Source organism: Euleptes europaea, chromosome 8, assembly GCF_029931775.1.
Source record: "Euleptes europaea isolate rEulEur1 chromosome 8, rEulEur1.hap1, whole genome shotgun sequence".
NCBI classification, from domain to species: Eukaryota; Metazoa; Chordata; class Lepidosauria; order Squamata; family Sphaerodactylidae; genus Euleptes; species Euleptes europaea.
Window position 1 is genome coordinate 57,022,365 of NC_079319.1, and position 24,560 is coordinate 57,046,924.

The 24,560-nt window shown below is 36.7% G+C and overlaps 1 protein-coding gene across 2 annotated transcripts in view; it reads left to right on the forward strand.

Annotated features, from left to right (window-relative positions):
- ANKRD12 (ankyrin repeat domain 12) overlaps positions 1-23,944 on the forward strand; it is a 45,400-nt gene extending 21,456 nt beyond the window's left edge. For both annotated transcript variants that reach the window (XM_056854770.1, XM_056854771.1), the window contains 7 exons: positions 1,252-1,394; positions 2,064-2,211; positions 5,575-10,115; positions 13,210-13,308; positions 14,559-14,702; positions 21,490-21,585; positions 23,423-23,944. In XM_056854770.1, the coding sequence (XP_056710748.1) occupies positions 1,252-1,394; positions 2,064-2,211; positions 5,575-10,115; positions 13,210-13,308; positions 14,559-14,702; positions 21,490-21,585; positions 23,423-23,608 (5,357 nt within the window). In that variant the 3' untranslated portion in view covers positions 23,609-23,944. The remainder of the gene's footprint in view (positions 1-1,251; positions 1,395-2,063; positions 2,212-5,574; positions 10,116-13,209; positions 13,309-14,558; positions 14,703-21,489; positions 21,586-23,422) is intronic.
- The last annotated feature ends 616 nt before the right edge of the window (positions 23,945-24,560 follow it).

The following is a 24,560-nucleotide window of genomic DNA, read 5'->3' on the forward strand; positions in this document are numbered from 1 at the left end:
GGTCTTTAATTTTAATAGTTAAATTATTTGTTCTGAATTTATCAGTTGTCTGAAGCTCCAAATTTTCCTTTAATTTTCAGTGTACTTGAGAAACAGTTCAGTATATTTGCACTTGAATCAGAAGTGCATTTGGCTGAAAGTACATCCCGTAAATGTCAGCAGAATTTACTTAAAAGTACTTATTTTGCTAGTTCAAAAAACAATTAAAAGTATCTCAGTGATTGTAGAGAAGGAATTGGGTAGGATCATGTGTGAAAGAATCTAAAGTGTATTGTGTGTGTGTGTGTGTTAAGTGCCATCAAGATGCTTCCAGCTTACAGCAACCCTATGAATGAGTGATCTCCAAAAATGTCACATCATTAACAGTGTTTGTTGTGTCTTGCAAACTGAAAGCCATGTATCTTAAGGGAACATATTTTGTTGGGCAAAATACGTATTTATCCATTGGACTGGATCCACTGACCCATAGGCTCAGGGATTGTGTGTCTTTCCCTCGTTTCCTTTCCCCCAGCAGTCCTTTCTGAAGGTGGGAGAATTGATTCCCAGAGTCAAAGGACTTGTATGGATTAAATAGCCACGTGGATTGGCAGGATGTACTGAGGAAGCAGAAGGAAGGAAATTGGCATATCCTCCTTCTGACAGCTTTCATCAGCACAGCCTTTCATTGACAGTTGCTGGATTCATCCCATCTTGTTGATTACTGTAGAATGTTAAACATGGTGAACAAACATTATCTCATAAACATATGTTATACAAACCTTGAATGAGTATTTATCATCAGTTTATAGAACAAATGTGTAGCTAAACCATTTCCTGATTTGTCTGTAGCCCTTAGAAACATGTTAAACAGTTGCCTCTTGCTTATTAACTTGAACCTGCCATGGTGTATGTCACAAGGCCTCAACATTCATAGAACTGAAGTTGTTAAAACCAAACCACTCAGTAGTGCATTCTGTGGTGGTATTTGAATTGCCTCTGTTTGCAGGCACAAAAAAATAGCTTCATATAAACTGAAGATTGAAAGTGTAGCTCAGTCTTTGGAGATGGGGTGAAAATTAGTGTTTTCTGTGAACTGTTATCCTTGTTAAGTTTTTTAATGGTTAATAGTTATTTTTTAAATTAAAATTTCATAATAAAACCTAGTAGTTCTGTGTTTTGTTAAATTTATTTTTATACAATACAGAAAGTTTGACACAGATTACAATACTGTAAGTAAAACAAAAAACTAAAGCCTGATTTCCTTTACTATAGGTTGGACACCACTCCACGAAGCATGCAATGCTGGTTACTATGAAGTTGCTAAGGTTTTGATAGCAGCAGGGGCAGATGTGAACACTCAAGGACTGGATGATGATACACCTCTCCATGATTCTGCAAGCAGTGGACACAGAAAAGTATGTACTCTTCATGTAGCCCCCAACCCTTCATTAATACGCCTAGCAATCAAAGCTAGCTCAACATAAACAGTGTGCATAGTCTTACATTACGAGAGTTGTATGTCTTTGTAATGCATACTTTTTTACTTGTTTTAGGTATAATTCACAAAGTGTTTTAGAACTATTGCAGTTAAATCAGTGGGACCTTTTGTGAGAATGTTCCACCAACTAAATAAGCTCTTTTGTCAATGGAATTCTCTTGCACTGGGGGAATGCACCAGTGGAATGGATTTGTAGGACGAACCCCATTCAGATTTGTTTAAGGCATAGGTTTTTATGGACTAGAGTCCCTTTAATCAGTTCCATGAAGTTTATCACCTTTTGGAAAGTTATATAGGGATACAGGGAAAAATACAAGTAGTGAGATCAAAAGACAATGAAATGTAAATGGTACAGTCTGTGCTTACTATGCAAAGCTTAAGGGTGTACAAGATGCACAGTGATAATTCACAAAGGCAATAATAGATTAGAACACAGTACTAGTATTCTGGAATCAGTGGGATAAAAAATAGGCAAGTCCCTGCCTGCAGAAGCTTACAATGTAACTGTCAATCTGTTCATTTCCTGAGATTGTATTTGTAGAGCCAAAAACCATATAAAAGCAAATTTACATAACTGATGTTTCAGATTGTGAAGCTCTTGCTCCGACATGGTGGAAATCCATTTCAGGCAAATAAGCATGGAGAGAGACCAGTTGATGTAGCAGATACAGAAGAATTGGAGATGTTATTGAAAAGGGAAGTTCCTATTTCTGATGATGAAGATGGTTGCTCAGGTCAGAAATCAATTTTTGTTTGCATTTATGTAGCTAAAAAGCAGGTGTGAACAATGTTGTAATCTGTTTTGGGTCTGCATTGAGGAGAAAAGCTGGATATGAATACCTAAATAAAATAAATAAATGCATCTCACAAATGTGTTAAGAGCCTGTTTAAACTATCCTGACACCCTTTAGAGCAGAGGTCTTCATTCTTTCCAGACTTGGACATGGTTTTAACTGCTAGGCAGCAGCATGGACCTACTGAATTGTAAGCACATGAAAGAAAGTTATGTGACATCAGTATCACTTGACAGGAAGAGGGAAAGCCAGACTCAAGACCTCACCAGCTTCACGGTCAGGACTGGGACAAGCAATCCAAGAGAGCCAGGCAGAGGGAATACAATTTGAGCTCCAGGAGGGATACCATATTGAGGAACAAGCTAAGCGTCATAGTCATGGAGAATCCACTGTGCCACCAAGTGATCTAACCTTGACATCCTTCTTCTCAGTAGCGGTTCCTTTAACAAAAATCCCTGTCTCTAGAGGCTCACAACCTGACAGATCCGAAGGTCACAATCGATGGATTGAAGACAACTTTTCTAGAGTAACTGAGAAACAGAACTGCGGCTAAGGCCGTAAAGATGAGGCTAGTTTGGTTTTTGTTGTTCTGTTGCGCTTCATAGCGTAAAGTAACTAGGCTACAAATTGAGATTCAGTTGAAAGGCACAAAACTTTATTTTAATCTAGATACTGGAGTTACTCAGAAGACGTAGAAATCTGCCCACTGCCTTCATATTAGGCAGCTTGGCCATCTCTCACAGGAAATGGGGGATAAACCAATGCTTACGCTCCTATTCCTTGTAAAGGCAGATCTAGCATTGTAAGGAAGGGACAGTGTTTTTCTGATATACTTCCCATCTTATTGCCCCTCTTTCCACCCCAGCGCACTAAAGATATAAAATTTCCAGAAATTTTGAAGCCGTGGAAAATCCCCCGGGACTTTTCCTGTTTGGGGGGAGAATTGTTATGCAGTCTGTGGGTAAATGTGTCACAGTGGTTTGAGGGAGAGGTGCAAAGGTCAACCACATCAAGTCAGAAGGCATACAACTGCAGTACTTACTGTCCTATCAAACCTAGACTAATCTATCAAACCTGCTTTAACAACAAAGTGCAACATTTATTATATAGTTAGCGTATAAAATTGCAATATTTGATACATTTATGGAATTTAAATTTATAAATTCCTCAGCAAAATTATAAATATACCTTATACTTGAGAGAAAACTACAAGCTGGTGTGCCCTATGCTGTCTCAGAACATGTACCTTAGTTTTGCTATCTGGTTGGAGAGAGCTTTCTCAGTGAAACTTTCAGTTTTCCTCTGAGGCTTTGGTTGCAGTTTCTGCCCCATCTCCTTCTGATCCTTTTTCTCCTTCTTGCAAGGTAGGGCAATAAAGTACTTGTTATGCAGTCTGTGGGTAAATGTGTCACAGTGGTTTGAGGGAGAGGTTCAAAGGTCAACCACATCAAGTCAGAAGGCATACAACTGTTGAGAAGCAATGTAAGCCCTGCATGCTCCTCTCGTGAAGATTAGATGCAGAAATGCATCTTGTATTTAAAACCTGTATATATTTACAGCATGGCCCCCTTGTCTGTAAAAGCACTTCCCTCATTCTAAAAGAGAAAATATGTCATACGAGTTTCTTTCAGTACTCCCCACCCCACCCTCAAAAAACATTTTCCCCATTTTTTTCCAGTTTTTCCCCAGGCCTTCATATCTCTAGTCATGACAGACCTTTGCTTGGACAAGCATGAGCATAGCTTATTTGCTGTGCTCCCGCGTTTCATCTCTTGTTCCCTTTATTCCTTTCCTTGTATACAGATTGCAATTGAAAGCTTCCTAGTTTGGGAACCCTTCAAACAAATTTCAGTTTTAGACACTGAACTGTGATTGATGGGAGGATTAGAAGAATTGATTGGAACTTTTTCTCCCTATCTTCTCTCCTGTTCATCAAACATGTTCTGTTTAACACAATACATTATGACAGTATATATGCTGGGAGATTAAAATAAAGGTCTTGTTGAGGATAGGCGAAGAACCAAAAGAGTTGATATGGCAAGGAACTTGTGGGCTTTTCTACGTTATTCTAATGAATATATTTTATACTATATTATTTAGTGACATATTACATTCTCCATGGGTGACCCATTTTTTTCCACTTGCAATTTTGATAGTGTGACATGACTTGGCTTGTGGTGTTTTGTTGGTTGTATTGGCTTGTGGTGTGTTGGTTCCATTGTCTTGTGCTGTTTGTTTTAATTGTGAGCTGCTTGAGCAGGTTCTGGAGAAGCAGCATACAGATTTGCTAAGTAAATAGTAATCTTGTTTTTACATCCTGTACTATCATATAACTGTAGTTCTATTTTTAAAATGGAAGACTTTCACTGTTTTCCCAATAGCGACTTGATTGCATTCACACTGCATCATTGCTATTATATTTCTCTTGTGGCTACAGTATAATTGCTCTGCAGTACTATCTCCTTTTAACTTTTAAACTTTACCCATTATCATTGCTGTGTGTTGAGTTTTTGTTTTGTTTGTTTTAATTCTGTATACAGAGCAAGAAAGTTGGTGTTCTAATATGTGATGTTTCATACTTGAGCAATTCAGCTCTGTACTGCCATTATTGATGCTTTATTGTTTAAAATATCTATATACCACCTCTCCATACATATGTCCAAGGTGATTCACAGCATCATAAATAGATACATAAAACTGTTCTAAACACTAAAATAATCTCTAAAAGCCAGTCTCCAGCAAACTTAGAAAATAACAGCAGTAAGAATGAGACGAAGTAGCCAATAACGGCATTGAAAATTTGGGGGATTCACTTTTAATAACCACCTTGAGTCCAAGTGAGAAAGGTGGGCTATAAATAATGTAATTAAATAAACAGTAGCTACCAGAAGGAAAAGCAGAAATCTGAGTTTATAATTTTTGTTAATGATTGAAATCCAGGGGTGTTGTCAAGATAATAGAAAATTAGCAAGATGAGACAGGTTTTTCCTCCTAAAATAAATCTGTAAACATGGTATTTTTATTACAATAAATACAGAGTAGGCCAATAAATTTATTTCCATAGCTTCTCAATGCTCTTGAATACTATGTTTTTTCTACACTTGATAAAAGTAACTTTCTGCCACAAGATTCAAATCTCTCTCTTTTTTGTCGTATTATGTTCCACAATGATTTGGACTAATCAAAATAAAAACAAGTACTTAAAGATGGATAAAACTTAAATATGGGTTCTCCACAATTGTCATAAATACTAAGAAAATTAATACTTAGCAGACAATAAACATGTTTCATTTTTTATTTTAGAGCTTGAGGAGACACCTTCTATAAATCCTTCTAGTGTAGATGGGAATATGGATTCTGAGACAGAGAAGGAATCTGTAAACGACAGCAAGCACCTTCCTAATAAGGCACCAGTTTCATCTGCTCTTGACGAATATGAGTTTAAAGATGATGATGAAGATGAAGTTAAGAAAATGATCGATGAGAGGCATATTCCCAGGAGGGATTTGAGAAAAGAAGATGAATCAGAGGTAGACCAGAGCAACTTATTTATGAACCAGGAAAAGATAACATTTCCAAAATCATTCAAAAATAAAAAACAGAAGTCCTCCAGAGTTTTATATTCAAGTTCTGAGAGTTCAGATGAAGATATTCTTCAAGACAAAAAGATCATTTCAGCTCCTTGTTCTGTCACAGAAACTTCAAATTCTGATACAAAGGTAAAAAAAGAATATAGTTTCAGTGAATATAAACAAAAAGGAAAAGTGAAAAGAAAACTAAAAAATCAGAGCAAGAATAAGGAGAATCAACAACTGAAGCTGGAAAAAGAAAATTCAAGAGTAGCTTCTGTATTAGAATCTTTAGACAAAACCAGAGAAGAGGAAAACTTCAGAAAGTCTTTCAGCCCAAAAGAAGATTCTTCACTGCACTTATTCCACATTAATGCTGGCAGATCTCCGAAGCATCCCTGTGGGTTAATTGAAAAGCAGACAACACCGCTTAAACAAGAAAATGTTAAAACATGTTTATCCCCAGGAGGATCAGATGTATCATCGCAATCTGAACTAGTTCGATATGATCAAAATACAGACTCTGAGTATCTATTGGAAAGTTCTAGTGGCAAACCCTACAAGCACAAAGACAAAAGTAAGCATCAAAAAGAATTTATTTCAGAATTTGGTGAAAAATCTAGTCCTAAATTTAAAGAGGAAGATAACAGCCTATCTTTTGAAAGCTCTGAAAGTCTGATGAAAAAGATTGACAAGGAAGGAAAAACTCTGAAGAAGCATAAATTGAAACACAAAGAAAGGGAAAAGGACAAGCACAAAAAAGAACAGGATGGGGAGAAGGAAAAACATAAACACAGGGAGAATTCTAAGGATGTCCCAAGGAACATGGAGTTTGATAGAGAATTTTGGAAAGAGAACTTTTTTAAAAGTGATGAGACAGAAGATATGTCATGCATGGACCATGACTCTCAACTCTCAGAGAGAAAATCAAAGTTGGAAAAAGCTTTGGTGAAAGAGAGAAACTTTCAGAAAGACAGAAACTTTAAAGAAGAGAAGGATAAAAATAAAAAAGAAAATGATAAGGATGAAAAAGTAAGAGATATAAAAGAAGAAAAAGAAGGTATATCCATAGACAAAGAAACAGAATTGTTTAGTTTAAGTATTAGAGATGGAACAACAGGTGTTTCTTTGGGAGAAAAAGAAATAGACATTGAAAAACAGGAAAAAAACATCAAGGAACAGAGAGAGAAACTAGAAAAACGAAATTCTGCTTCTGAAAAAGTAGACAGAAAAAATTTAGACAAGGAGAAGAAAATGAAATATGAGCATAAGTCAGAAAAAGAGCAGAGTGAAAATTTAGAAAAGGCAAAAGAAAAGCCAACAGAAAAAACTCACAAAGAAAATGACAAATTAAAAAGCTTTAATACTGTTAAAAAGTTTGATGACAAAGAAAAAAACAAGGAGAAGGTTGAAAAAAAGCATGACAGAGAAAAAAATGATAGACACCTGTCTGAATGCAAAGAAAAACCTTGTATTGAAAGGAAAGGAAAGCTTTCTGAAAAGGAAGGTGAATATTCAAAGCTGGAAAAAGGTAAAAACAAAGAAAAGGAAAAGGAGACTGAAAAAAAAGAAAAACCCAGAGAGCGGGATAGCTTAACGGTTTCAAATATAAGGCATATACCAGAAGAGAGGAGATGCAGTATTGAAAAAACATTGTCTTTGAAAGAGAAGCCAAAAGATGAATTGCTGAAAACTCCAGATGGAAGAGAGAAAGATAAAAAAGATAAAGATATAGACAGATATAAAGAACGCGACAAACACAAAGAGAAAGTACAGCAAAATAACCTCATTAAGCTAAAGCTTGAAACTGAAAAGCTTAAGTGTAAACCTGCATCAGCACCTAAAGATGCTCGGCCTAAAGAAAAGAGATTATTAAATGATGATTTGATGCAGACAAGCTTTGAAAGAATGCTTAGCCTTAAAGATCTGGAAATTGAACAGTGGCATAGGAAACACAAAGAAAAAATAAAACAAAAAGAAAAAGAAAGACTGAAGAATCGATCCTGTTCAGAACTTAACAAAATAAAAGATAAAGAAAAAATGAAACACCCACTTACTGAAACAAAAAACAAAGAGCTTATTCGTTCGAAAAGCTCAGAATTGTCAGATTGTATGAAAGAAAAGCAACTGAAAGAGTCTACAAGTAATAGGTCACAGTCTGTTGATGTAAAAAATAGTGCTGGTGGAAAACCAGTATTACTACCAGACAACAGCTTAAGTAGATCCCCAAGATCAGAAAGTGAAAAGATGGGCCTAACATCCAGATCCATGTCCATGATTTCAGTAGCAAGCTCAGAGGATTCTTGTCAAACTATAGTGACTCCGCCAAGACCCATAACTGAGTATGATTCAGACTTTATGCTTGAAGGATCAGATTCTCAAATGTCTTTCTCACACTCACCCTTTTTACCTAGTTCCAAATCACCAGCTCATCATGAGACTGATAATTTACCGGAGTTGCCAGAACGCAATAAAACACCTTTTCAAAACAGGCTTCCACCAGCTTATGTTAGATCAGCATCTGTTGAAGATGTTAAATTTGTTCTAAATGACTGCAGGCCAGTTGTAGAAGTAAGAAGATGCAGTATGCCAGCTGTTTATGACCATTCAAAGCAGTCCCGAATTACAGAAGAAAATAACCACAGTGTTATGTCCTCAGTTCAGAGTCATAGTAGCTCTTCTCCTAAACATGAATCCCCATGCTGTAATTTGGTTGAAAAGGATTTCCAAAATGATACATCAGACTTGTATTCCAGTGCTGTTTCATCACCAGCTCGAAATACTGACAACAAGCATATTGCATCAGAAGCAGTTATTAAAAATGTTACTCAGTCAAGCCCATCAGGAGAAAGTAACATGGTTTTGGAGCAGGGTAGCCAGAACACTATGACTCTATCAAGTAAATCATGGGATGTGCCTTTGGAAAGATATAATTCATTAAACAGTGAATGCAGCTGTTCAAATTTTGCTGGCTTTGAACAAGATACAACTTTTCCAGCCATTCGTAATTCTGAAGAAAAAGCCTCAAAAGAGCAGAAAAGCTCAGAACCTTTTCTTCATCATGCTGAAAACATAGCAAATCCTGTATCGCATGAGGAAGCAGCATTTTTCTCTGTTCAGTCATCCTTCTTATCTCGGAGTCAACAAATCACAGAAACTCTTTATATGTCAAAGAATGCGTCTTTACCAGATAGTACCAGCCAAGAGCCTCTAATTATTAAACACCAACAAAGTGCCATTCAAAATACCAGTTCTACCTTAGATGTAGACAGTAATGGTAAAAAGAAGGTAGAAAAAGCTTTGTTTCTCTCAAACAATAAAAAGGCAGATGTGCTCATCACTGTGTATCCTGAATGTTTCACTAAGGATACTTTACAAAATTTTGAGAAGGATTTTACTGCAAATGACCCTCGCCTGCACCTTAATGCTAGTTCGTCTGTAGTCAGTAAACTCATTTATAAGACATCACAAGCTGATGAACTTGGTAGTAGCATGATTGATCTTAGGGCCCAAAGTGACAATATTTCTTCATCCCATATGACTAATAATAAAGATGACCTAGATCTTCAAGAGCTAAATGCCAGAGCACTGAAAGGGATTACAAATGATTCTAATGGAAAACTTTTTAATATAGATAGCACAGAAAGCAATGCAGCTGAAGAAAACTTGCAACAGTGCCTTTTGCCTTGTTTGGAAAGCCATGCACAGTTAACTTCGCACGAAGTGCATAAGTATAGTCCAACCATTAAGTCAGAAGTGGAAGACACAATGGAAGACCATAAAGCAGAACAGTATGAAATTCCTCAGAGAATTACAAGGAACAGAGCAAATATGCTTGCTAATCAGAGTAAGCAGAATATTATTAGTTGCTCCCAGATATCAGAAAGGGATTCTGACTCTTCTGCTTCTACAAAAGGCAGGATCAGATTAACTGAGGAAGACGATGCTCAGACACACCATCCACGGAAAAGAAAGCTATCACGTGTACCTCAGCCTGTTCAAGTGAATCCGTCATTGATACAGGCTAAAGAAAAAACTCATCAATCTTTGGCAGCTATTGTAGATGCTCTAAAACTAGAAGAGATTCAGCCATACAGTTCAGAAAGAGCAAATCCATACTTTGAATACTTGCACATAAGGAAGAGAATAGAAGAGAAACGTAAATTACTGTGTAGTGTGATTCCTCAAGCACCTCAGTATTATGATGAATATGTGACCTTCAATGGATCGTACCTCCTAGATGGCAACCCCTTAAGCAAGATATGCATTCCAACTGTAAGTGACTAAATATTTATAATAAACTTTAATGTCCTTGCTAACCTTTTAAATGCCTGTATATACATAATGGTGTTCAACCTTTTGTTTGTTAACTGTGTATATTCACTTTTCTGTTATAGTAGTGCAATATTCATTCTTCATGTAATAGATGAGAGAAGGGATAGAATAGCCTTGCTGCAGGGAGATACCTGTACGTCTTCTACTTTTTAACAAATAAAAAGCAAAGTGCATGTAATATGACATGGTAACAGTATAGAGAAAGCCCAAGAAGATAGACACAAGTAATGTAGTCTTGGTCTCCTACCCCCCCCCAAAAAAATCTGTAAGCAAACAATCTCATGCTTTTATCAGTTCAGTCCCATTGCTTGCATTAGATTTCCCCACCTTTTTTGAGCCTGTGGACACCTTTTGAATTTTGAGACGAGGTGGTGAGGGCAACCCCAAAATGGCTGCCATGGGAGGAGGAGCCAAATACTTCCCTCCTCACACCACCTGGGAAGGAAAGACTGAAGTGGGAATGGAACCACACACTGACTAAGGAAAGCCCAGATGCTTATTGTTCCTCCAGTGGAAAAATCCTTTCATTTGAATTACATCATTTACTAACAAAACCCTATCTTACACTGGCCCCACTTACTTTTTGAAAAGCTCAGCAGGTACCAAGGGAAGTACTGGCAAGTGCCACATTAGGGAACCCTGCCTTACATGGTTTAAGCATTACTAGGACAACATGTTCTCCGTAGGCTTTTGGGAAAAGACTGACATAAAATAAAAAGTGAAATCTCAGTGGTATCACAGTTGAAAAGCAGGTGCTACTTCCAATTAATCCAGTGCTAGTTCTGTCCTTTGTCCTCTTGCTGCTGCTGCCACTGTTCTAACAGCTGGAAAAAGTTAATCAAATACTCCACAGGTAGGTGCCTGAGGTGATAGGATGCTGCAACACTTCCTCATTTTTGAAGCCACGTGAAGACAGGTTTCTCTCAAGCCTCTTCTTCTATTTCTCTAGTCTGCTGATTTGTGTGAGCAGAATAGGCAAATTTCTCACTTTGTGCAGGAAGTCAGGCGACATGCCTCTTCCTGCCACAGGCATCTGACTACATGGAGCCCTGTTACTTTTCCACAGTTGAACAGCAGGAGGAAGCAGTAAGAGTGGCCAGGAGGCAGCAACTTGACAAGACTGATAGTTGACCCTGTGGTCAAGTTTGCTGGTATACATTTCTGTCTTTTTTTCATTTGTGGTGCTAGGCTTGAAGTATAGCAAAAAAAGTGCTTTGAGAACTTCTTAATATTAGGAATTTCTTTTGAAAGTTGTTCACCTCTCTCCCCATGCCCCACTCCATTCTGTGTTTAAAAAAAAAAAAGCAACAAACTTGTGAGGTGTATTGGTAGGGAATAATATTTGTTGAACAATATAGTGAGAGAACAGGCCAGTAAAATAAGAAGAGACGTCCTTACAACCTTAGTATTTCTTGTTCTATGACATTCTGTTGTAATCTTGAATCTTAGTTTTGTAGGATATGCAGGTTCTTCAGACTGTATTTTATAAAATGCAAATTCATCTACTGAACTCACCCCATGAATTAAATTGGCTATCACCATCACCCTATCTGTAGAAGACAGATTGGCAAAACTAACCACAAAAATGAAAAGGCAAAATATACTATAATGTGCTACACTGGTGTATGAAATGTTAATGAATATTTTGACCGCTGGGAGAATCTAACGTGACATTAAATGTTCACTAGAAACTTCTGTGAGGCCTAGTTTGTTTGGAATTAAACTATATCAGAACTCCTAGAGACAGGAAAAGCTGTGTGGTCAAGACCATGAAGATATCAAAGAATAAAAGGAAACTTTGGGGCAAAGAGCCTAGAGAGAGAAATACGGAGAAAGGGAACAAGTAAACAGTAATTCATATTTGCTTTAAACTAACAATTTAGATTTGTTCGCTAAAGCTAATAGTTCCACTGGTTGTATATATATTTCATCCTTGATCCCATGAAGGTCTCTGGGACCAATTCACATATTATAAAGTCTACATGTCCCCCGTATGGAATTTGTACAGATGTGTTCTGGGAGTTCCCATCTGGGAGCTTAATTACCAGGCATGTGCAAGACTATGGAACTCAAGAGAGTTCAGCATCCCCTCCCTCCCATTTTCCCTGACCTAAAATGGCCTTAGAAAGGCCAGTATTTTCCTTTGGGGGTTGGGGAGGCTGAAGCCTCTTTTAATTGCATTCCATGGTCCAGTGCATGCCTGGAACATAAACTCCCACCACGGACTTCTAGGTGCATCTCTTACCCAGAATCCTCATGACATCCATGTGTCCACCATGGGGACTTTGTGAGTTGGTCCTAGTTCAGGTTGTATAATTGTACAGCAGATCTTAAAAGGAGGTTAACGTTTTAAAGTCATGTTTTCCTAGTACAGAATGAGCATTGTTGTACTGTGATTAATTTTATTGAACAGCATATTAATTTATTTCCTGTTATTTTTTGTTTGTTTTAAAGTAAAGCTAATTTGTATTCTGTTATGTTACTCTATAAGCTACAGTAGTAATGTTGGTGTTGGAGCTTTTAATGTCGTCCATTCAGAATTTGTGTGATATCATCTGTGCACAAACAACATCCAGAAAGTTCTCTGCCTAATACTTCAGTAATATTGCTATTCAAAAAGTGTTAAACAGAAATCCCAAAGTGCACCTATTTGGACTAAACTTTTTAACAAAAGGGTCTATTAGAAATCACTTTCAAATTCATTGGGTTGTAGCCAAAAGTGCTATTCCATTAATGCAACAACATTTGTGCAGGTAGAACAGCACTTCTGTTGTTGGGTGATTCCTAATTTTGTTGGCCTTGGTTGTAAACATCTACTCTGTATGGTCAGTTTCTGTTTTATCTGGCATATTAGCCGCAAATTTAAAAAAATTGTTGGAGGAAGGAAGAGTGATTCCAGTATTTCAAGACTGTGTATGTTGTTATTCTTGTAAATGCTGATGTTCAACTAGAGAAGATTTAATAATATTTTTGCTCATATCCATATACCATGTCTGTTATTAAAATGGTTGTTTCATGGGTATTCCTTCAACAGATCACGCCACCTCCTTCCCTGTCAGATCCACTTAAAGAGCTCTTTCGACAACAAGAGGTTGTAAGGATGAAACTTCGTTTACAACACAGTATTGAAAGGGTAAGTCTACTACAAAACCTTGATTAATATATTTGACTTTCTATGCTACAAAATAAAGATTGAGAAGTTCTACTTCTAAAGTTTTATAATTTGAAAGGTGAAGAAAGGGTGAAAAAAGAAATTACATATTGAAATGATAAGAAAATAAAACATTTCCTCAGTTGACAGTATGGTAGAATTAACTTGGCACTGTAATAAGAGGTTAAAGAACTTAAACCTTAAAAACGACAAGTGCCTAAGTACCATCATAGTGTACAAACTAGAAAAATATATTTAAGTAAGTTAAAATCCACAGAACATTTCAGAGGATATGGTGTGAAAAAAATGAAAAGCAACTGTATACTTTAAGGTTTATATTGAATACGTTTTGAACTGTAGAATTGCATTAATTAATGGTTCTTAGAAATTAAGATATATAGAATTCTGCATGAAGTTCATGTTGACAGGAACTGATGGATTCTGAAATTTTGTGCTTTTTGTTATTTAAATATTCTGTCTTGTGCCTTGTCTACTTTGCATGGTGTCAGTGACATAATGGCATGGCTGGCAGTAAAGAATTTGTGTGGAAGTTGCATCTGTCACTATAAGGCATATTTATATGGGGCTTCTTTGTGTTTCCGCAGATATTGAGTCTCAGGTAGTCTAAGACTAAATCCATAATTCCAAAGGGTTGATATTAAAGTGATTTCTAACTTAATTCTAACCCTTAGAGGATTCAGCTGTGAAAAGCCCATTTTAATTCCCTGTGATTTGTATTAGCAGAGCAGTTACACCAAACTTCCTAACATTAGTAAACAAACATATATATTTGACTTCTTTGTATCTGATTTGACAAGTCATAAAAATCTGCACAGGTATTTAGCAAAAATACTTAAGAACCTTTATAAAAAGTGGATTTCCAAAATTGTATCTTTTATACAAATTCTTATGTTCTTATGTTCTAATTAATATTTAAGATTGTTGTAAAATAGTTGAAACATTATTACTTAAATACTAAATATCCTTTTATGTTTAATTAAAAAAATTAGTCACTGTTCTAAAGAATCTTTGTAAATTTTATTTCCTGAAGCAAAATTTCACAGAATTTTCTATATAAAAATTATTGAATTGTGCCATGCTTTATTACCAATTCATAGAGAGAGATTGTGTCTCCAAAATCAGCATACTTCAGATAGGCAAGATTGAATCAGCAAATGGTTGTGTTAGTTAGATAATATTTAAGTCTACATGTTTTGTTTTTGTTTACCTAGGAAAAGCTTATTGTTTCCAATGAGCAAGAAGTTCTGCGTGTCCATTATCGAGCTGCAAGAACACTAGCTAATCAGACTTTGCCATTCAGTGCATGCACAGTACTGCTGGATGCTGAAGTGTACAATGTGCCCATGGACACCCAAGTAAGAAAGGGGTGGGAGAAAGCCCCGTTGAGTAGCCCTGAGTAAGATTCTGTGTAGACCTGTTTACTATTGTTCTGTTAGTCACTGTTCTTCAGTTTATTCTGTGACAGTTTTGAGTAGATGTCAGTTTAAGACTTGTACCAGTTTATTTGGAATTACCCCTTTTGTGTTTATATAATCTGTTCTTTCTCTTTTTAAAAGTGGTAATAAAAAAATTAAAGAGCCCAGTAAAGTTCACCACAAGTGCAGAATCTGTTAGTATAAAATTTCTTCTAATAGATCCCTGTGTATGCTTCACTCCACTTGTGTGTGTGTGTGTGCACATGCATGGCCACATAGGCAGTACAACAGGGAGGTGGAATATCTGTGTATCTGTGCCTCATATCCTCACCCAGTCCTACCCTTCTAAAGCATGAATAACTTGTACCAAGGGGGAAAGTGGGTGGGGGTATGGGAAGTGTGTGCACATATTCACTGCTTTTTGTAATGTCTTCCTTATTGCTTGTGTTTATTATATATTCTTAATCCTGCCCAGACCTGCCCAGGATAGATGATCTCATCATATCTCAGAAGCTAAGCAGGGTGAGCCCTGGTTAGTACTTGGATGGGAGATGACCAAAGAAGTCCAGGGTTGGTACACAGAGGCAGGCAAAGGCAAACCACCTCTGTTTGTCTCTTGCCTTGAAAACCGTAAGGGGTTGCCATAAATTAGCTGCAACTTGGCAGCACGTTCCATCACATTTTGAATCCTACCTTTGTGTGCTAACTTAAAACAATTTATAATATACTCCCCCAAACGAAGAAAATATACTCCCCAAAAAAGCACAGAAGAGCACATTTTAACAACCACCTGCCTGGGAAATCTTCCACACAAACCAGTTCACTTGCTGAACTGGTGGAGATGAACTTGGACCTAGTATTGGCAACTCCTAGATTTATAATTCTGGGAGATTTCAACAACCATGCTTGTGAGCCTTCTTGGATCATGTCCAGGACTTCATGGCCTCCATGGCAACCATCGAATAGTCCCCCATTGTATTGGGCTTTGTACATATATAGAGGCAGGTGCTCATTTGCCTTTCTCACAGAACAGGAAACTGGCTGTCTAGCTGGTAAAATTCAGTTGATGCTGTTATGGTCAGATCATAATGTATGTACTCAAGTCTTAGTGTGATGTATCTTTCTCCCTTTGAAAAAAGATTATTTATGATGGTGCACCCTTTGAGACTTATAGATCCCATGAGATTCTAGAATACTTTGTGGCATTTGAGAAGTTAGAATGGTACTTGTTTGTTGCAGTTACATGGATTATTTTGGATTGCTCACTCTGACTGATGTGGACGGGTTGCTTTGGATTATGAAGGCTACCAACGTGCAAATAAAATCCTTATTCATTACAGTTGCTTAAATACATTAAATATTTGAGGCACTTGTTCAGCAGGGTTATTAACATTCCATTGCTTGAAGGAAATTTCTCCAGGCTCTAAAAGAAATAGTAGTTAATGCTTTACAGAAAGAAAAAGCCTTGGTTAAAGGAGGCTTGGTCAAGTATTCTATCTTTAGCTTCCCATTGTTGGGCAAGATGATCAAGCAGACAGTGGTAGGTACTTGTGAATTATCCGTCTTTCCTTGATCCCTTTCAATCTATGTTCATATGGTTATTGAACAAAGACAGCTTTAATTGTGCTGGTGGAAACCTGCATCTTGAGATAAACACGAGAAATTGTTCCCTACTTGATATGATAGATTTTTTTTTTTACTTGCCTTCAATATGATTGAACATTTCATCTGTTTAGACCAACTAGAGCATTTGATAGGCGTTTAGGGAATGGCCTACTGATCAGTTCAGATATTATTTGTCTAACTGATTTCAAAGTTTCCATTGGGAAGGTAGAGTCAATTCACTGGCACATACTTCGTGGGGCTTCTCCAGGAATTTTGTGTTATTTCCAATGCAAGATAATGTGTAAGTGAGGTCACGTAAATGATGTAAAATCTTTGAGGTTGGCAGATGGCACTAAAGTTTAGCTGTCATTGACTAAGCATCCAGAAGCAGTCATGTTTTACCTGAATCTGTGCTTGAATGCAGTACTTGTGGATTAGGAAGATCAAGCTGAAATTAAATCTAGGCAGAACAAGTGATTCTGGTTGACGGTACTGATACCATAGAGGGAACTGAGCTGCCTGTTGTTGGATGGAATATGGTCAATCCTCTCCACTCATGTTAAAATCTCAAGGGTATGATTAGATCCTATTTAATTAATGGAGATGTCCCGCACAAGAATTGGTTTGAAAAGATCCTTACAAACCTTTTCTGAGTACTGTTCTAGGGAAGCTCTTAAAATAAACCATCACAAATCTAAGATTATGATCTTCTCTAAGAGGAGAAAAATGCCTCCTTTTCGCTGGGTATGGCTTTGAGGTTGACCAAGTTAAGGAGTTTGTTTATCTTGGCATTCTTTTTCCCCATAATCTAAATTGGAATGCCCATCAAAAAGCAGTGTCCAACAAAATTAAACCGGGGGCTGGAGCTATTGTCAATTGCTTCCATACCAAAGGTGGCAAATATATCCCAGGGGCTATTCAGGTTTTCAACTTAAAAATTATTCCAATTATTCTTTTTGGTGTTGCGATTTGGATAACTGATGTCAAAGGAAAAATGATTAATGGAGAAGATAGTAATGTTATTATGAATACCTTCCGTATGCATTTGGCTCATAGCCTATGTTCCCTTAGACTCAACTGATCTCTCTACACAGATTCCTGCCACTGTAACAGTGTGCTCTGTGGAACTTCCTTACAAGACAACTTTATAGCTCCAGTTGATGCAAGATGTAGCTACCTGCCTATTGGCTGGACAATGTATACATATTCAGCTGATCTTGAAGCTATTATATTCAGCTGATCTTGAAGCTATTACACTGGTTTCCAGTATGCTCCAAGGTTCAGTTCACATTGCTGATTTTTCCATATATAACCTTTTGTGGCTTTGGACTTACAGGTCACACCATAATGTCTCTCTCATATATGCACATGTGCCAATTTAGATCCTCTCAACAACCCTAGTGTCCTTTATTCAGCTTAACTGTATAGCTATAATTAATGTTTGTGGCCCTCTCTTTGCAGAATGGCAACTGGAGAAAGGACAAAAGAGCTCCTACCTCATTAATTTTTTGTAGAGCGTGCCATACTGTCCAGCTTCACAGATCTTTTGTAATTAATTATGACGTGTTTCTCTTTTTTGATATCATTACTGTGTTTTAATTGCTATATAACTGGTTGTAAGGTGCCCTGAATGCTGCAAGAATAGAGTATACATATTAAATATATGATCTGGGTCTAATTGAAAAATCACTAGGTCTGGATTGCATACATTAGAGTTCTTAAGGTGTTAAAATGTAGAATTGTTGGTGTCTACTAACATCTGCAATCTTAACTAAAATAGGTCATTTCCTGAGGACTGGAAGGTAGCCAACATAATGCTGGTTTTAAAAAAGGCTCAGGGAGAATTGTGAGCATCTGGAAGAACTGTCTGGTTGAGGAGGATTCATCATGGCTTTTGCAAAAGGAAGTCCTGCCTCACAAACCTTTTGGAGTTCTTGAGAGCATTAACCAGCATGGTGTAGTGGTTAAGAATGGTGGTTTGGAGCAGTGGACTCTAATCTGGAGAACTGCATTTGATTCCCCACCCCTACACACTTAGCCAGCTGGGTGACCTTGGGCTAGTCACAGCTCTCTTAGAGCTCTCTCAACCCCACCTGCCTCACAGGGTGTGGGGAGGGGGAGGGAAGGTGATTGTAAGCTGGTTTGATTCTTCCTTAAGTGGTAGAGAAAGCCGGCATATAAAAACCAACTCTTCTCCTCCTCATCATCACTTGGATTGAAACAAGCCAGTATAGGGCTTCTTACCATCCATTATGTGTAACTGCTAATTCTGCTGATCTGTGACTAGAATTGACACCTAACCTTTCTAGCTCAGCTCTTCCCTTTTCCCCTTACATTTACATTTGAAAAATACATGGTGGAATTCATACCAAGGCTCTCTGCCTTAGCTGTTCCCTGCCCTGTAAGAATTCTCAATATGATTTGCCCATATATGTGAAAAAGTGAGCCTGATCTCATGAAAGCTCGTACTGAAATAAATGTTCTTAGTCTTTAAGGTGCCATTGGACTTAATGTTTTATTTTGCTATAATAATAACATGGCTACCCCTTTGCAAGGATAACAGGGACAGTCCTTTTATGGATTTTAACTTTGATTAAAGAATAGGAAACAGAAGGTAGAAATAAACAGCAACTCTTGTGATGAGGAAAATAAGCGGTTGAATTCTACCAAGGACCTGTATTGGGACTGGCGCCATTCGAATAATTCATAAACTATATGGAGTCAAAGATAGTGAGGTAGCCAAGTTTGTGGGTGTTCATTATTTAGTGTGCTGAAAATTCAAGCAGACTGTGCGGAGCTCCAGAGGATTTATCTGGAGTAGATGAATGGGTGATAATATGACAAATGAGGTTTAGTGTGACTAAGTGATGCACATCAGTGCAAAAATTTCTAACTTAACATGTAAACTGACATGGTGTGAACCGCTGTAATTAGCCAGGAAAAAAGTATTGTGTTTGTGCTGAATAGCTCATTGAAGTGCCAACTCATTGAACAGTGTTATGGCAGGGTGCCATGTTTCATGCTGGGATTGTTACAAAAGCAATCGAAAAGAAAACTCTGGTATTGAAATACTTTAATTAAATAATTATGATATGGCCACATTTGGAATACTCTGTTCAGCTCTGGTTGCCCCATCTCAGAAAGGATATCATTTAAGTACCAAAGAGGGCAGTCAAAATTATCAAATTGTGATTGAACAGTCTATGAGGAGAAACTTAAAACCTTTGGGGGCCTGGGGGCGGGAGCTTGTCGAGATTTATGCTATTATATACAGTGTAGAAAAATGGATACATATATTTCCCCCTTTCCCATATTATTAGGATCACTCTGTGAAATTACATGACATGAGATCTATGGACATGTATGTGTGTTAAGTTCCATCAAGGTGCTTCCAACTTATGGCAACCCTATGAATTAACTCCAAAATGTCCTAACGTTAACAGCCTTGCTCAGATCTTGCAAACAGAGGGTCATGGGTTCTTTTATAGAATCAATCCATCTCATGTTGAGTCTTCCTCTTTTCCTGCTGACTTCAATTTTTCCTAGCATTTATTGTCTTTATGAGAAGACAAATGACTCTTGCCTTCTCATAATGTGACCAAAGTACGATAGCCTCAGTATGGTCATTTTAGCTTCAAGAGAGAGTGTAGGCTTGATTTGTCTTTTTGGTGGTCTGTGGTATCCCTAAAACACTCCTCCAACACCACATTTCAAATGAACCAACTATCTTCTTGTCTGCTTTCTTTACTGTCCAACTTTCACACCCATACATAGTAATAGGGAATATTGTAATATTAATTATCTTGATCTTGGTCTCCAGCAACACATCCTTACACTTAAAAGATCTTTTCTAGCTCCCTCATGGCTGCCCTTCCCAGTCTCAGTCTCCTTCTGATTTCTTGGTTGCAGTCTCCGTTTTGGTTGATGATTGAGCCAAGAACTAGAAAATCTGTAACCATTTCAGTCTCCATTATTAACAGAAGAAAACAGAAAACAGAACCTTTATTGGCATTAACAGTAACTCCATTATTAACATTAAATTTGTGCAATTCCCCATTAGTCATTATTTTTGTCTTGATGTTCAGCTGTAATCCTGCTTTGGCGCTTTCTGCTTCATCAGGAGTCGTTTCAATTTCTTGACTATTTTCTGCCAGTAATGTTCTGTCATCTGTATATTTCAAATTGTTAATGTTCCTTCCCACAGTTTTCACTCCACCTTCATCTATATCTAATCCAGTTTTCCTTATGATATGTTCTGCATATAGAGTGAACAGATAGGGATATAAAATACATCCTTGTCTGACACCTTTGCCAGTTGGAAACCATTTTGTTTCCCCATATTCTGGCCTAACTGTAGCCTCTTGAGCAATCTGTACTCTGGACATCAAAACAATCATTTCTTTTAAAACCAACCTTAGCTTTTTATGATCCACATAACCAAAAGCTTTGCTGTAATCTATGAAACACAAGCTGTTTCTTCTGAAATTCTCTTGTATGCTCCAGTAACTAATGTAAATTTGAAATATGATCTCTAGTGCCACTTCCTTTCCTGAATCCAGCTTGAATATCTGGCATTTCTCATTCAATCTATGGTAACAGTCTTTGTTGTAACATTTTGAGCATCATTTTAGTCACATGAGAAATTTATGTGATGGTCTGACAGTTGCTGCAGTCTTTGACATCTCCTTTTTTCAGAATTGGAATATAGATTGAGCGTTTTCCATATTTGTTGGCATATTGTTAAAATTTGACAGACTTTGTTTCTGCAGCTTGAAATAGCTCTATTGATAATTCTTATGCTTTAAGTGTGTTTTATATGGATTTATGATTATGGCATCGTAATTATGCCAATAAAGGTTTGTGTTTGTGATAATTCTTTCTACCCTTGGTGATTTTTTATCTCAATTGTTTTGAGTGCAGCTTTCAGTTCACTTTCTAAAATTGCAGGTTCTTGTTCAAAATATTCTTCTTGGAAGGAATTATAAAAATCCATTTTGTTTTTTATAATTCCAAAATGTTTAGAAATCAAAGGAAAGTTTTGTAGCAGGCACATGGGATATTATTGCCATACAATTAATGTTGCTTATAATTTCTAATATGTTTGAGGGTTTTTTTGTTACAGACTGATGATGGGAAAACATCTGTTAGAGATCGATTTAATGCAAGACAGTTTATGTCATGGCTACAGGATGTGGATGATAAATTTGACAAATTAAAGGTAAGTGTGTTTATTGTACCTTTTTCCAAAGTTACCTACACCAGAAAACTACAATAAACTCTCAGCCCCTTGTCACATTTCTGCCCGATCAATGGACTATAACAGATTCAAATGTAAATGAATATGTATATCTTATTTTAAAAGCTTTTTTTAAATGGTGTGGAGCTGTAGTGCATACATAAAGCTCCTATTCAGGATTGGGTTTTTCAGTTTCATGCATTACCAGGACCAGCTCTGTGAGTGCATGCCCATTTTATCAATGGAATTGCCCCTCAGTATTCCATTGGAGCTCAGAATCACTAGTGTGCTTTGTGCCCGCCAGAACATTGCCAGAGTTCAAGACCAGCTGTTCTCAGCATAGCAGCCAAGAACATAGTCTAGAGCAGCGGTTCCCAAACTTTTTGAGTCATGGAGCACTTTTAGGAGAGAAAGTCACCACGGAGCACTAATTTTCACATAGCACCTATATACTAAACTGAATGATTTTTCTTTCCAATCTCTTTACGGAACACAGTTTGGGAACCGCTGGTCTAGAGAAATGTAAATCCATTTAATCTCGTTGTTTTCAGTGGGATCTAAGCACATGTAACTTTATGTGAATTTACACCTAACTGTATGAAGTCTGTTGATGCAGACTCTTACTAAAAGGGGTTGCAGGAAGCAAGGGGAAATACAGATAAACCCTGATGCATGCACTTTAGCACTTACAAACACTTTAGGAATTCTTTGATCTTGTCATTGCTATGAATGCTAAATATCAGGTCTAAATACAGTGAATTAGATGTGTAAGTAATAAGCAAGTAAGTAATAAGTAGATCTTTAACACAGGCATGTTCAGCCTTGTAAATCTGGTGAATATGTCAATATAGTTTTGCGGCAGCAAGAATTATAATTGCTAAAAACTGGAAGCAAACAAATCTTCAATTAAAGATTGGAGAGAAAAATTATGGATGTATATGCAGATGGCTAAACTTACAGATTCTTTACATGGTAAAGATATGGATGAGTTTAAAAAAATATGGTTAAAAGCCGCCGTATATTGGGATAAATCGGCGAAAATGAATTTTATAAGTATATTTAATGAATTATAGATTAATATTTTTTGGTATAAATTAGAAATAATAACTGATTGTTTAAACACTGTTAAAACGCCTCTCCAGAAGTCCAACGGTGGTGGGTACACTGTTGAGGTGGGTGGTGGATTAGGGCACTATATATTCTACAAATTATATTATGTATTGTAATTTTATTGGTTGTAAAAGTCTCTTTTTGTGATTTTGTATTTTTATGTTGTTTTTCTTTTTGCATTATGATTTTGTTTTTATTTATTTTTTATTATAAAAATAATAAAAATGTATAAAAATAAATAAATAAATACAGTTAATTAGATGTGTAAGTAATAAACAAGTAAGTAATAAGTAGATCTTTAACACAGGCATGTTCAGCCTTGTAAATCTGGTGAAAAGAGGAGCATCCATTGTACATAATTACCTCGGGCCTCATTAACTAAGGTGCAATTTCAGGAAATATCTAATTGGGTCTGGAATAAAATCATGGGAAACAATGTAGAAATTATTATATTTGGGAAATGAACATTAATTAGTATAAGTAGTTACTGAGAATTAACCAAATATAATAATTTCTAAATTATTTAGCTTCTTCCAGATCTTAGGACATCTTAGAATAGTCCGTCAAAGGAGCCAGACAAAAAGATCTTATGGGTCTGATTAGCTCATGGACTGCCAAGTTGGACAGCCCTGCTTTAGAGAATGAAGTGTGTAGTTCACATTGAAATAGGTAAGAATAACTGAATATTCATCTCTTTATTTTGCAATAGACATGTCTGTTGATGAGGCAGCAACACGAAGCAGCAGCTTTAAATGCTGTACAGAGACTGGAATGGCAGCTTAAACTACAGGAACTTGATCCTGCAACTTACAAATCCATCAGCATTTATGAAATTCAGGAGTTCTATGTACCTCTTGTAGATGTTAATGATGACTTTGAATTGACACCTATATGACAATTAGCATCTCTTGACTTTCTGCCTAAGGTTTGGGCATAAATGTAATTACTTGTTTAAAATATAGGAATAATATGGAATACAGTCTTTTCCTGTATTCCGTGTATTCCTTCAGAATGTTTCACAAAATCACATTCAATATTGTAAATGCATACCATTTAGTAATAAATGGTATTTACTTTAGTTTCTAAAGCCCAAAAGGCATCTTCCTTCCCAGCAGATCTATTTATATACAACAACAATATTTCACTGAAGATTTAACAGCGCTGGCAGCTGTTACAAGAGAGCCACTGAAAAGTACTTGTTATTTAAAGTCTACTTTAATGATTTTTATTATTGAACAAACTCCTGCAGAAAAAACATCAACCTGTGAAAGAAATCACAACAAGCTTGTGGGGATGTGGGAAGTGAGTCTATTCATCTTATATAATTTATAGGTTAACTGTACAGTTTTCTTTTTGGAAAAAGATGTAATTTTTTTTCATTTTTTAAAATAACTTATTTTATACATATTGCGCAAATGTAAATATTCTTGTATTTAATGTTCAATCCTGTATAAAGATAGATATTTTAATTGTAAAACTGTTTTGTCTAATGTTTTATTGGACCAAATTTGTTGTTCCTTATGTGTAGTGTGTAGGCAACTTTCTTTTAAAAGGCATGTGTTTGATTTAGCTGCTTGTTTCATCACCATCACTGTAAAGGTTTGAAACTGAGCAGTATTGCATGCTAGTTCAGTTCAAGCTTTCCTTAGTGTGTGGTACCTAAACGATAGCAACATGTGGTTGCCAATCCACCAAGCACTGCATCTGCACAAACTCCATTCAGAGGAATTTGCATGAGTGTCCATTTCAGTGTATGTTGCAGAAGTGCTTAATGGATTTCACCTTGACTTCCCAGAAACATTTATTGCTCCGCTACTGTAACTCCATGCCTGTAACTTACTATGCTG